Genomic DNA, 15,741 nt, shown 5'->3' on the forward strand with positions numbered 1-15,741 from the left:
GTTAACAGAACGATTGAAAATCGACAGAAACCGGTGTAGAGCGAACGATAATTAGGGGAGAATAAACGACAGTGGAGACTCGAATCGAGAGACAATCAAAGAACAACAGCAGGTATGTTCACTCCATGTAGTTTCTTTCTTAACACTGTGTCAGTTTACTGATTCTACCCATAAATCACTGCTTTCTTTTCTTCTGATTCATCTTGTTTCTTTTCTTTCCATGTTCTCATTATACTTGTTATAAACGCTTTTATTTGCCATTGAATGTGATATGAGTCACTTTTTAAGTTCAAGCTTTCATCTAATTCAAAGACTGAGTTTGTGCATATATGCCTGTGCTAATAGAGAACAGTGTAAATATCAAATAATGCCATGTAAGTCGAGCTATATATATAAACTTTTTTATCTGCATGCATGAAATAGGGTTCATAGTTTTATATAATTCATATGTAGCATAGTTTTTTTTTTAAAACAAACCCTAAAGATATAAAAAAAAACTAAAGGATCATAGTGTGTGCTAGTGTATAATATATATATATATATATATATATATATATATATATATATATATATATATATATTATGTGGTCTGCTTATAATATTAGTCAGATTTTTTTGTACATAAAATATTATAAATTTATTATGACAATTTCCTCTGACATGACAATTAATGGGATTTTAATTTATTCTCTTTTTTGGACTTTTGTGGACTTTTTCACTCCTTTTCCTTTTGAATTTAAATACCGTCTTTGCATGTGAAATGAGGTCAAATGTGCTAATATATAGAGTTGTTTGCTGCTGCACCTGCTTTTAATAGCCTTTGTGAAAGTGTGCATTTCATTCACAATACAATCTGCACTGAAATATGCAAACTGTTAAATCACTGAAATGATCCCAAATCAAACTTTAGTTGCTCTAATGTTGGGATCCTTTACTGACGTAGGTGCTACACTCAGGCAGGAGTTTATTAATTTGTGCTTTAGCAATGTTAATATTTATTTTATGAAACGCGCACTTCACTGACAAATAAATATGTTTGTATTGTATGAATTAAAAATATAAATATATAAAAAATACAGCTTCAACCTTGACTTTAGGCAAAAAGCTCTTCAGGACAGGCACATATAGTTAATTCGCACATGATGGTATCAAGTGAGAAGACTGCCAGAAGAAGATGACCTTCGGTTAGTATTTCACACACACATATACACACTCACTCACTCACAGTGGGCTCCGAGGCTGATATGAGTGACAGGCTAAGCAGTCAAACTCTGAGAGAGACAGAAATATAGCAGAGGTGAGAGACTGAAAGTGACAGGAATGAAGTAAGAGATGATTATGAACCTGTGAAATGTGAGGGGAGTGTGCTATCATCAACCTTCATGTTCAGCCATGCCAACCTGCTCTTGCGATAGTGACCTACAAACATCTCACACACAAACTTTCTCAAATGCACATACATACCCAGACTGGATAGTTGCATGTCTACACAGACTCCAATTTACTGTCAAACACATTCACAATTCAGCAGTTAAAAAATTGAAATAAAAAAATTGTGTATACAATACATACATATATATGTGTGTGTGTGTGTGTGTCTGTGTGTGAACATAATTTGATTGCGGATAGTGTATCCTAAATGTTTATTAATCATTATTTTGTTGTTTTACAACATTTATTATTCATTAAAATTTAAAGAATTCTAAAATGTTTATTTAAAAATGGTTTGTTATATTTGCAATACCAGTTTCTCAATGTAGACTTATTTTGAACCCACTGCATAAATCAAGATACTGAATTATTACCATATTTGTATACTGTAGTGTTGTAGTGTAACAAAAAACAAGGTACCATATCAAACTATGGTACTTTTGGTATGGTACCTTTTGGTAAAATGCAGAACTACACAGTTTTATTATAATTTTATTCAAATATACAAGGTTGTATTAAGATCCTTTGTCAGAGCAAGACATTAGGATTGTAAATCAGGCTTTTCTTTAATGCATCATTGACAATCTCTCGTCTCCGTTGGTTACCATAGCCCCCCCACCACCACCTTGCATTCGATGTGTGCCTCAACTTATTATCCTTCCCTATCATCTTGCCTAAATTTAGCTCTCCATCTTTCTTTTTGCCTTTTTTCTTCCGCTCCCGTCCTCACGGTTATCACAGTGAGAGATTATTGTGTGTGAATATCTTGGTGTGTGTTCTGCTGCGCACTATGCAGGAAGTGTGTAGTGTGGAAAGTGTATAGTGCCGTTGTGATGTAAAGTATGAAGCTGTATATGTGTCTTTGTGCTAAAGATAAACTCGAAGGCTCTGCATCTATGCTTTTTAGTCATCTAAATAGTCTATTTGAATCTGATTCATAAGTCTTAATGTACCTATAAAATCTTAAGTGTATCCAGAATAATTTTTTACTGCACTTTCATAGCCATGAATGTTTCCTCTGTAATTCCCGAGAAATAAAAATAAAAACAAATGTTGATACACAGTAAGAGTACTAAAACAAATGCAGACAGCATAGCTCACGTCATTTGGTCTTAGAAGAATTTGATGAGAAATTTATATAGAAATCACTTTTGAATACCAGGTTTTGATATCTTAGAAATTCTGAGCATGTTTGAGTTATTGCTGAGATCTCTAAAAGAGGTCTCCAAGAAGCAGGAACTCTAGACTTTATTTAATCTCATCTCTGCCGATGAGAAACAATTGAAATATTGAAGTGTGTGTCTCAAATGTGATTTATAATTCATATGGAAATAGAGATTCACTGACATAAAAGTTATTGGCGATAGTGATAAACTAATCATAACGTTTTTGTTTGATAATGATAAACATGTTATCAAAATCCTATACTATTTTGCCTAAATAATTTTAAAATAAAATTTTTTATGCATTTATTTTATCTACTTTCTCTTGTCTGTATTTATGTGTGTGTGTGTATATATATATATATATATATATATATATATATACACACACACACTTTTTTTGTTTATCCTGTCGCAGTGCAATGATTTTTGTATTTTGTTTTCCAATTTATTGATTTGTATATTTTATTTTTTTATTATTATTATTAGTACTAGTAATGTCGCACTAGTAAAATCGCTTTCCCGATTTTTTAAACATTATTTGATTTATTATTTTGGGTTTAATTTGCTAAAAACCAATTAACATTCATTTAAAAAGAAAAAAAAATACAAAAACTTGAAATCATTTTGAGACCTGCTAAAGATTATTAAATTATTTATACTGGTCGATGAATTATAATAAGGCCAATCACGGTTATGGTACTGAGTATGATTCACACATTGGTGTGCTGCCATTTTTGTGCTCAGTGAGGGAGCAACTATCCCCTCACTGAGGCTTATGTGCTCATAAAAAGCATTTGTATTTGTCGAAGCTTGCGTTTGCTGGTCCCTTGATGATATTGCAAATTCAGCTGTGATTAAGAATCAGTGGTTTCTTTTTCTGCTCTAATAGCTCTCCAGTAACTCTGAGCAAACTGATGATCTGTCGGTCTGCTGCCGGGTGATTAGAGTCAGTAATGAAGTGATTGTCAGGCTAGTGAAGAGAACTGAGTGGAACCGGACGCTTGACTGCCAGCATTAACTTCATTCAGCACAGGTGTGAAGGTCTGTGCATCTCCAGTGAATTAGACATTTATAATCCAGCTGTCAGATTCATAATGAAAGCAAATTGTCTTAGTAAATCTTTGTGATTTATTCCTACTTGGAAGTTAAACCTATAGTGCTTGAGGTAACAGATCATTATGTTATCACCTCCCTGTGAATATTTTCATTTTAAAATAAATGACTTTATAATTTCCTCAAAAATAACTAAACTTAAAAGTAGTGTAGGATATTGTTTCCAACTTCAGTTGTTCACTTGAAATCTGTAGTCCACCATTTTGTGGAATTAAATAAATAACAGAGATAACCAGCACCTATCACATCTGAGGCGATAGTTTGATCGTTTGATTGTGATGGTGTTTCCAGTGTGTGAAAGCACCTAAAATTATGAAGAACCCTCTCTGTGTCCACATAGAGATGTCTCTGTAGATATAAAACTCTACATCAGAGACATCCCAGGTTATGTTTTCCACCTGCTAATGTTTTCCATTGATTTCTGGGAGTTAGTGCTGTTTTTGCAGACTGGGACCTCCCATATATTATTTTGGTAATGTAGACTCTCTAATAAATATTATTTGATATTCATGCACTACACAATACCGTTAAAAAGTTTGGGGTCAGTAAGATTTTCATTATTTATTTAAAGAATGTAATACTTTTATTTTACAAAGACTCATTCTGTTGATCAGAAATAAGAATAAAGAGTTTTATATTGTAACAAAAGATTTCTATTTAAAATAAATGCTGTTCTTTTGAGATTTCTATTCATCAAATAAACCTGAAAGAAAATATCATCCCACTTTCTATACACATTTTAAGCACCACAGTTGTTTTCAAAAGTGATGGTAATTAATGTTTCTTGAGCAGCAAATCCACATATTAGATTATTTCTGAAAGATAATGTGACACTGAAGACTGGAGTAATGATACTGAAAATTCAACTTTGCATCACATTAATAAATTACAGTTATTTTAAGTAGTAATGCTATTTCACAATATTACTGTTTTACTGTATGTTTGATCAAATAAATGCACCCTTGCATCTCTCTATAAATACACACACACACACACACACGTTTGTTTTTGTGAAAAGTGGGGACATCCCATAGGTGTAATGGTTTTTATACTGTACAAACTGTATATTCTGTCGCCCTACACCAACCCTACACCTAACCCTAACCCTCAAAGGAAACTTTGTGCATTTTTACTTTCTCAAAAAAACTCATTCTGTATGATTTCTGTCTGTCATTATACAAAGTTGAGTCCTGAAATGTCACAAAAACAAGAGCACACACACACACACACAATGTGATCCCATTCCATTCAATAGTTTTTTTTTTATTACCCCCCACCCCCAAATTTTTTATTCTCGCTTCCTTTTCATTCATAGTAAAAGTAAAGACATTCGGTTCGGTCAGATGTTGATTCAGTAGCTGTTCTGACTGATTCAGTGAAGCCATGCTGTGATTCCTCAGACTGATTCAAACTGATAAGTGAGTCTTTTTACGACTCATTTCAATAATCTTTTATACAAGTCATTAATTCATGCTGTGTTTTTGCTTGCAGCCAGCAAAGACAGCTCAATAGAAACTAAAGCATTGCTGTGGCTTTATTTAACCTCACTCAGTTACCATAATGTAGACATGACACCACTGTAAGTAAAACCATGGTCTTCTGGAAACTGCTACGATGGTAATTCCACCATATTCATTGAAGTATCTAGTACATATCATTGAAAACAATAGCCTTACACTTCTATTGTAGGCTATACATCAGAATAGAATCCTGTACCATGGTAAAACACAGTACTGGTTTTTAGTGTGTATCCCAATCTACTCATAGCGATCCCTAAAATGATCTCCCCATCGCCGAACCACAAAACCAGCCATCCATCGCTCCCCTGTCCCATCTTAATTCATCATCTGTCCCATCATGTCATCAGTGCACCCTTAATGCTTGTTGTCACAGTGACTGAGCTTGTCCGTTTCCTCTCAGTTTCAACTGTTCTGGCTCATCAGACGCTGACACGGAAATACTGGCACCTAATCACCCATACCTGATGACCTGGGGCCCACGTGGTGTGCCTCTGCTGTCACATCAAGTTAGCCAGCTGCAGATGTGACACTCATTAGCATTAGCCACACGCTAATTCATTAGCCACACATTATACTGTTTGATTGCCTGTAGTTACAGATCAAATATGACGTGTTATCTGATTACTGCTTCTGGAAACCAAGGAGACAGTTTGTGCGTTTTGAAGGGGGCATTGTGTTTGACATGTTGAACGTGTGTTTGTGTTAAAGGTTGATGCTTGAAGGTTGATTAGCTTTCCAATTAGCCTTCATGTTAGGTTACTGTGTGATGTATCTTTGTGTGTGCATGTGTGTGTGTATCTGAATGTTTACAGTTGTGTTTAAAGACATGCCGAAATGCCCTCTCCCCAGTTTCGCACATGCTCAATTCCAATTTAAACCTCAATCTGACTTAATTAGCATGACAATTACGGACTGCTGCCAAGGCAATCAGCTGAATCAATAATGCAGTCATGAATACATTAATATTATAGACAAATTATCTATATTCATCGGTCTCATTTTCTCTTATGCTTTGTTTTTCTCCACATGTGCAGACATGGGCTGTAAGTTGCAGAAGCCTCGAGGGTCAGATGAAGCTCCGGGGAAGATTTTCTCCACCCTCAGAAGAGCACAAGTGGAGACACACTCAGGAGTGGCTTATACATATCACTTCCTGGACTTCCTGTTAGGAAAAGAAGGTACACATGCCCATTTCCTGTGCACTTTGTTTATTGAAAAGTCCCTTTGTACGTGTTATTGTTGTTGTTTATTCTCAAATATTGTAAATGACATTTAAATGGCCAGATTTTCATATGGATAATGAACTTTGGTCAGTTCACACAAAATTTCTGCATAACTGACATCTTTGTCATCATAAAGTAGCACCTCTGCCCTTACCATACCAAAACAGCCCATAAACCAAATATATATATGTGTGTGGGAAAAACTCCTGTAAAACTAAAACTACTGAAAATCCTTGTCATTAATATTAAAATCAAGCTAAAAAATATGAATATTTTTTTAATAAAATGACAAAAGCACGTAAAAATGCTTAAAAATTAAAAGTTAAGTAAAATAAAAAATATTGATAATTCTAAAATATTACTACTGTAATACTATACTTTGTTTGTTTAGTTTTTTTCTTCTTTGAGAATTCATAATTCATGCATCAAAGGATTTACATAAAGAGTGACATACACCATAGAAATGATTGCTGCATTTCAAAATTCGAAGAAACATCCATATTGATGATATGCATATGCAAATGCACAAAAACCCACCTTCAGATAATAAAGTGTAAAGCTTCCAACTGGGAAGAAAAAAAATGTAATATAAGATGAGAGAGAAAGAGTGAGAGAGAGAGAGAGAGTAATAGAGCAAGAGAGTAACCAAACAGTGTTTATTCTTTGAAGGCTTATGTTTCTAAATATACTAATGCCGCTTTTGTTAGTGTGCTTCGAGAGAAGCAATAATGGATCCCGCTGAATTCAGAGAAAAAGAATATGAGACAGGATGAGAGAATATAAGACACAGATTGAAGTGGAAGAACAGACCTGCTTATTTTAATGACTTGAAAGCATATGAGTATATGGGCCATTACTGAACCTAATTACAAAGATGCAACCATATCACTAGCTTTATATAAATATATATATTTGTGTGTGGGGATAGAAATGGTAAAACCTGAATTTACCTACATTGTGGGCACCATCAAGTGGTCTCCAGGAAGAAAACATGCTTATAAACATACTAATTTCTTAATGAAAAATATGTAATGTTCTGTATGTGAAGTTTAGGGCATAGAAAATATCATGAGCTGAGTATAAAACAATAGAAGTCAATGGAAAGTGTCTCTATTAGCTCCATCATGATAAAAGTGTACTATAAAGTTGGATTATTTTAATGCCTTTTGTATCATGAACAATGAACATAATTATTTAAATCCATTTAAGATATTATAAATCTTTGTTAATATTTATGAATATACTATTGTTAATGCATTTTAAGGATGAATTGCTTCTATGTAGACATTTAGCATCGGTCTTGACCACTCTGTCTAATAATTTATTTATTTTTTTAAAAAGGGATATGTGGGAACTGGGACAGTGGCAATCATTCAAGTTCTGGACACACACAGACACACACACACACAAACTCCAAGCTTTCTGTTTTAGCTGCTTATCGGTAGACAGGCAGGCAGGTCATTTATATGTAAAACTCACTGATGCCTACAAAGACACCCCCCAAAAAAACTACTGTGACTGCAGAAGTGAGAACCAGAGATGTTCGAATGTTTGTTTGTTTTAGGGCATCAATATTGAAAGCAATGACAAGTGACTTAATGAATGTGAATGACTGACAGGGATGAAATAAAGATAGAGAGTGAAAAAACAAGGAAAGAACGAAAAATGCTATAGGCATCATTTAAAGATGATCTGATCTTGAAGAATGGGGGGGGGGCTTAGTACTTGGATTTATCTTTTCATGTGTGCGCAAAAGAAAAAAAAAATCTGTCGTCCTACCCCGAGAACTCAACATCACACTCATAAGCAGCAAGAATTCTATATACTTATGATTCATATAAACACTTACTTTAATATTTATGTCATATCAATATTTAGAAAGCCGTTCTGATAGGTCAGCACAGCAGGAGAAGGGATGGCCATCTGATAGATTTGCTACGAACACATTTAGTTCAAAGAATCATTCAGAGTAATGAATTACTATGGCATTTAAATTCACACAATGAACATCTTTGTTTAAATAATAAATGAGTAAGTGTTATTAACAGAATGGATATTTCTAGTCCTGGATTCTGATTGGTCAATAAAATCTATGCATGGATATTAATTCTGGTCAATAAGCTGATACTTATTTTCATGTTATGTTCAAACATTGATAAAAAAAAAAACGGTACAAATCCTGTTAGGCAGAAGAGATGCACACAGTGTGTTTGGATTTTTCGCTAATCATGCTTGGTTACGCTACCAAACACACATAGTACAGTATCCAGACAGCCCAAAAAGGATTTAGACAGTGTGACTGCTTGATATTTTGGAATAAAAACATATTTCTGCAGCTGGGGTTTAACTGACTTCATAAAGTCTCTCATATGAATATCTTGTAGATTAGATTGAGGCATATTCGTTTAGATGACTGCATTCTTCAGATGGAGTTTGTTGCTGAGATTGACTGTTTACCTGAATGTTTAACCCCTGACTGGGAAAATTCTGCTTTATGGAGGTGGAATTCCCCTGTAGTAGATATAGGGACAGGTTATCATGTATTTGGTCTTTCAGGAGCAGTGAAATCCTCTCTTTGTGTGTCTGTCTCACATAAACAAATATATTTTTTAATTCTCTCACACACAGCTGCAGCAGAGAGTCCTTTCTAACTATACGTTCATCTTGCTATGTACTGTGCAGTTGTTTATTCAGTGGAAACACTAATAAACCCCCCTCAGAGTCAAAGCACAGTTTGTTTAAATAAGCTCCTCGCACCTCTGAAAGATGATTGCAGTCAAGCAGTGCTCAGATTACAGCTCACTCTCACTACTACCCTTAATAGTGCTCTGAATAATGAGCGCTGGAAATTAAGTTTAATTACTGATTCCAGAAACAAATTGCTTGTAAAAACGTTCGATCAAAATACTTTCAAACAATTTCTACAGCGACTCAGTTTGTGTGTGTCAGGAACCGTGTAAGAAAGTGAGCGTGTTAACACTTTATTTGGCAGAGATGACTATGAGTGAAATTGTTCACGCTCATCTTCTGATTTCTGTCTTACATCATTCATCCCCCCAATTTCTACTTCATTTTTTTGAGTATATGTGCCGATATCGTGTCGATATAGTATTATGAAAGTGCCTATATTAGTCATCAGTTAATTCAGTTTTGGTATAGTGACATATGTCTCACATGATGCTTCAGAAATCAGTCCAATATGCTGATTTGGTGCTTAAGAAACACTTCTCACTGTCGAAAACATTTGTACTGTTCAATATTGTGGAAACCATGATATATTTTTCCCTTTCTCTGCTCATTTCTCTCTCTGTCTCTTCAGAGGTGGCAGTGTCCTCACTGCTGTGTCTGTCATCTGTCAGAGAGCTTCCTCTCCAGGTGTGTGAGTTGTATCAGAAGGGATTCGTACTGGCTGCTGTCCATCCCTTTGTTCACTCCTGCGGCCCTGCTAGTGCTAACCTTCAGAAGCAGTTACACCGAGCCGTGCTCATCCGAGAAACCAACAGGTACACAAGGAATAGAATCCTACGTATTGCTTATTGCACAGAAACAGTGTTCTGTACACATCACAAACATTTTAAAGAGCAATATTTTTGCACTATACTACTATGTTGCATTATTTAATCAATGAATGGATTCCATTGGTCGTGTCGGAAATAAAAAGAATTGCGTTACATTTTAGATTGTGTAAAATTGTCAGGTAAATAAAAAAAGTCATTAAAAATTTTGGCACACTACCGTTCAAACAGAAAACAGCTATTTAAATTGTACTGATATAAAAATATTAGTAGCAGATACTACCCAAGTCACATAACAGGAATATAATTTATTATATTTTGATTAAAATCTATATTAAATAGTTTTTTGAATGATTTGCATATGAATCATTAACAATAAGGCAAAGCTTGTGCATTAAGAATGTAAACAGGGTCTACTTTGATTCCTTTTTTTAGTATGGATGTTCAAAAGTGGCTTTGTTTTGCGTTTTTGTTACAGTGGTTCTGAAAGTGGCCTGCTAAACTGGGTTGATCCTCATCTCACGACAGACGTGTGTCACCTTGGCCACCAGGACCCTGACCCAGAAGTTATACAGGGCTATGTGAAAAAGGTTAGACCTTCTTTTAAAGACCTTTGTTTTCATTCAAACAGAGAGCAGTAGGTCATTTTCTTTGTCATTCAGTTACTAAACTTTAGTGTCACACCTAATGTCATCCTTCCATTAAAGATGGAACCAAAAACCCACTTACTTCAAACCAGTGGCCTAGCCAGGGGAGGGGCCATGGGGGCACTGGCCCCTCCTGAAAACTGATTGGCCCCCCAGTGTGCCCCCACATTTCTACTTGTCTGTCACTCACAAATTCAAATTATAATCTTTCAGTTTAGTAAATATCTCATGATTGAGTCGCGATGCTTGTCAACGAGGACCAAGAATAGCGAGCTGCTGTTTTCCAACGAAAAAAGCACCTATTTTAAATAGCTTATGTTTTTCGATTAGCGAGTTGTTGCAGTGCAAGAAGTGTTTGGTACTAACGTTAACGTCTTTCGGTGTTAGACAGACCAGGTTCGATGACGATGTTATCTCCTAGAGCAGTGATTCTCAACCGGTGGGCCGCGGCCCACTAGTGGGCCTCGGAGCGCCATCTGGTGGGCCGCGTAGGCAGTGGTAGACTACCCACATATATATATATATATATATATATTTTTTTTTTTACAAATCGTGTTATTTTCTAATTATCTAATTGTTCTTATGAATTTATTTAATCAAAAAAACTCAAGTCAAGTCAAGATGCATTATCTAAAAGCTAATTTATGTTTAAATGTTGCAACACCAATCACGTCACAACGCCAGATTGAACGTTCCTTCAATCAGATGGAGTAACGTTACGCTACTGTAATATGGATCGTTTTCTGAAAAGAAAAGCAGATGTGGGAGACAGACCTGTGCAAGCAAAGGCTTTGAAGTGTGTGGTGAGAAAGTACGACGCTGAATACATTAAATTTGGTTTTATAAGGGCAGGTACTGAGAGTAATCCGAAGGCGCAGTGTGTTGAATGTGGAGAAATTTTGTCAAATGAGGCGCTAAAACCATCAAAGCTGCAGAGACATTTGAACTCAAAACACCCAGGCTGTGTTGAGAAGCCAAAATAATATTTTTTAAGGAAAAAAGATGGGCTTCAGGCTCAACAAAAAGTCATAACATCGTTATCAACTCAATCAAAAGTCACATTGAAAGCTAGCTATATGGTTGCCGCTCGTGTTGCTCGTAGTAAGAAAGCCTTTACTATCGCTGAGGAACTTATTTTGCCAAGTGCTGTGGATATGTGTCGAGAGTTACTGGGTGATGCAGCTGCAACCAAAATTCAGTCAATACCACTTTCCAATGACACCGTGGCTAGGCGAATTGTTGATATGAGTGATGACATTGAGTGCCAACTCGTGGAACGAATAAAGGCAAGCCCTTATTTTGCCATACAGCTGGACGAGTCGACGGACATAAGCAACTCAGCGTTACTGTTAGTTTTTGTCCGATACTGCATGGACCATAATCTTTGTGAAGATCTGCTATTTTGCAAAGAACTTCCAACAAGAATAGCGGCAGATAATGTTATACACTGTCTTAATGAGTACTTCACTGAAAAAGGTCTTGATTGGAAATACTGCTCAGGTATTTGCACAGACGGCGCGGCAGCTATGACCGGAAAACATTGTGGTGTTGTTAAACAAATCCAAGAGCGAGCACCAGAAGCAAAGTGGACGCACTGTTTCTTGCACTGGGAAAGTCTTGCAACAAAGCACATGTCACCAGAACTGCATGAGGTCATGAACATTGCTGTGAAAACTGTAAACTATATTAAGAAAAATGCACTCAACTCGAGGTGTTTTGCAGGGTGTGTGCTTAATCGTCTTTTTGAACTGAGAAAAGAAGTGCACACATTTCTGGAAGAGCAACGCTCCCCTCTTGCTGAGCATTACACCGATGATCAATTCTGTGCAAAACTGGCTTACTTATCTGATATATTTGATCAGTTAAATCAACTGAATGTATCAATGCAAGGCAGAAACAGCACAGTGTTTTTGGTTTCAGACAAAATTGAGGGATTCAAGAAAAAAACTAATTCTTTGGAATAGAAGAGTCAAGGAGGGACGAGTCAGCCCAGACATGTTTCCACATCTGAGTGAAACTTTGGAAGCCTCTTCTCATGTTCACATTTCAAGTGTTATAACCCAGCACTTGTCTCAATTGTCTCAAAAGTTTGCTGACTACTTCCCAGAGGACCCTCGACAGGGAAACCTTTGGATTTTGGACCCATTCTCTGTGGATCCTGCTTCAGAAGACATGGCTCTCTCCACTGTGTTGGAAAATGAACTAATGGAGCTATCAGCTGACAGTAGCCTAAAACTCAAACTCACTCAGGTTGACCTTGCTTCATTTTGGTTACTGGCTGCAAGTGAATATCCTTCTCTGTCAAAGCGGGCAATCAAATTTCTATTGCCTTTCACCACCAAATACTTATGTGAGTCAGGGTTCTCAACTGTGACTATCACAAAATCAAAAGCAAGGAGCAAACTGAAAGCTACTTTGAATGCTACTCTCCGTGTCAGACTCTCACCCATTTCACAAAGACTTGATCTTATTATCTCCAAGAAGCAAGCCCAAGTGTCTCACTGACAGTATGCAGAATATGCATTTTGTAGCAAGGTATCTAAGTATATATGGTTTTTCTCATGTGAACTACTCCAAAAACCCACTCATGTAAATACTGAATGTTAATGTGTTGTGATTTATAAATTGTCCTAGACCTAGAGTGATTGTTGATGAAAACTGTTATTGACATGTGACACACCTGTTAGACTTCCTCATTTTTGGGTTAGGAGTATAAGTAAATTGTCATTTTTTTCTCCAGATTAACTGTAAAAAAAACAAAAAAGTATATATATACATATACACACATACACACACACACACACACATATAATACATGTAACATTTACGTAATGCTTCAAGTTTGTTTAGTATGCAAGATTGTTTTAAACATTCATGTTGCCAATTGTATTTGATAAATTACACTTACAGTATGTAAATTGCAGTGAATGAACTTTGTTGAACATTTATGCTAATGCTTTGAGAGAATGTTCCCTCTTGTGTGTATGACCTGATGTTACAGGCATGTTAGCCTGGATGTGGGGAAGTATTGTTCATTAATTTGTTAAAAGAGTGTTCCCCCTTGTGTGTCTGACCCAGTCACTGGTCTGACTTTCCCTGTCATTGTTACAGGAATAAATGATAACTGAGTAAACATGTCAAGTCTTTTTTACACAAGGACAGTTTTAATAGTCTATATAGCTGACTTGACCTAGGATGCTACAGTGTCATAAATAACAGCATAGTACATCATGGTACTTTTTGAATTTTCTGTTATTCTGTGTTCATCATCATTTTTGCAAAGGTGGTCCTCGGCATGTTTTTAAACAGTCATTGGTGGGCCATGAGTTTCAAAAGGTTGAGAACCCCTGTCCTAGAGCAGACCAAGATGCTAATCATTATATTTACTATGCTCCTCTGATGCTGAATGTAAAAGGGGTTTACTGCGTTACGATTTACTTATACTTATTGCCGATATAGGCAACAACGCAATTTAAAGCAATGGTTTAAAAAAAACTATAATAGCAATTCTAATAAAGTCATTATTGAATCATGCAGTCGATTAGCGACTTTTTTCACTCAAGTGAGGTGACGAAACAAATCGTGTAATGTTTATCTAACGCTCCACACTTGAGACTTTTTTATAGTCTATGGGTGAGACACATGCAAAAACATCGTTTTTTTTTTACTGGTCAATTTTGAGATTTGGGGCTGTTTGTCTTCAGTAACATGTCTTCTTTCAGACTTGTGGTGAAAAAAAAGTCCAAAATACACATATAGGTCTTTATTTTTCTACACCTTAAATCTATTTGCGTCTGTAGATTCCTAATAAATTCAGTTGGCGTTATAAATCACCATGGTGCTCCGCGATTGCTGTCTGCACCCTGGAAAGCTCTCTCTCCCTCCCTTCACAGACGTTATTGACAAAACGTCATTTGATGACACCCAGAAACATTCTCAAAAAAATCATACATAATTATTTAATGCATGATTAAATAGCAAAATAAATAACTAATACTAATATAACACTGGACTAATTAAGCTATTCTAAACTGTTTTTTATAGGATCCACATATTTTACATGTTAAACTAAAGCTACCTTTTTGAACAAGTAGCTTTGTAACAAAGTATGGTTATATGATATTTTTAAATCAATATGCTCAAGATTAATTAGCCTTGACATAAGTAGATTTTGTTTATTCATCAATGCAAATTTACTGAAACTGCTGCTATGCAAATTGAATGGGATGTGGATAATAAACAAAAACATATTATGAAATTATATAAAATTTATATTAGTTATATTAATTAATTGTGTATTTATTTCTATCAATTATTAATGTTATTCTGCATTTATATAAATAAGGCTATTATATATATATATATATATATATATATATATATATATATATATATATATATATATATATATATATATATATATATATATATATATTATAAGGCTATTATAAATAAATTATATTATTATTATTTGTGAGTTGTACACTATTCATACATTGGATTATTTTATTTATTACAGTTTTTCTTTCACTTTTGTAAAGTGAAAAGTTAATACAAATTGTATTTGATTTTTTTTTATTTAGAGCAGTGAATAACTGCTATTAAAATATAATAGGGTATCACTGTTTATTACTGATTTTAAAGGTTCTTTTGAAATGATTTGGATATACAGTTCAAACAACACAATATTGGCCCCTCTGTATTAATCGTGGCCCCTCTTGTGCCCCCCAGTTGAAAAAATCCTAGAATCGCCCCTGCTTCAAACTCTCTCTATCGTGGTCTTATAATACGGCTGTAAAACAGAAAACATAATCTGACAGGCTGCTCCATAGACACTGAAACGCCACATTCATCTGCCGTTCCATTAGTCGTCACCCCCTCGCCTTTGCAGTAATTGCATTTATTTGGAGATAAGCAGTGTTTGAGTGTGTGTGTGTGTGTGTGTGGGGTAGTGTTTGAGCCATATGACATTTACTGATGATTTAGATGTATGTGTGTGTTTAGCGTGACAGTATGATGATTGGAAAATATGGTTTTCATTAGCATTTCCTGTCACAGCTCCACAGAGCGTATTCTAAAAGCATCTACTGGAAAACGCATAACCTTTTTCCTCCAAAGACACTGTA

The 15,741-nt window shown here is 35.3% G+C and overlaps 1 protein-coding gene across 1 annotated transcript in view; it reads left to right on the top strand.

Moving 5' to 3' along the window:
- LOC113062254 (raftlin-like) overlaps positions 1-15,741 on the top strand; it is a 21,242-nt gene continuing 5,501 nt past the window's right edge. Inside the window, exons 1-4 of the mRNA XM_026231978.1 lie at positions 1-112; positions 6,265-6,408; positions 9,773-9,956; positions 10,447-10,558. Coding sequence (XP_026087763.1) covers positions 6,267-6,408; positions 9,773-9,956; positions 10,447-10,558 — 438 coding nt within the window. The 5' untranslated portion in view covers positions 1-112; positions 6,265-6,266. The remainder of the gene's footprint in view (positions 113-6,264; positions 6,409-9,772; positions 9,957-10,446; positions 10,559-15,741) is intronic.

Source organism: Carassius auratus, chromosome 44, assembly GCF_003368295.1.
Source record: "Carassius auratus strain Wakin chromosome 44, ASM336829v1, whole genome shotgun sequence".
NCBI classification, from domain to species: Eukaryota; Metazoa; Chordata; class Actinopteri; order Cypriniformes; family Cyprinidae; genus Carassius; species Carassius auratus.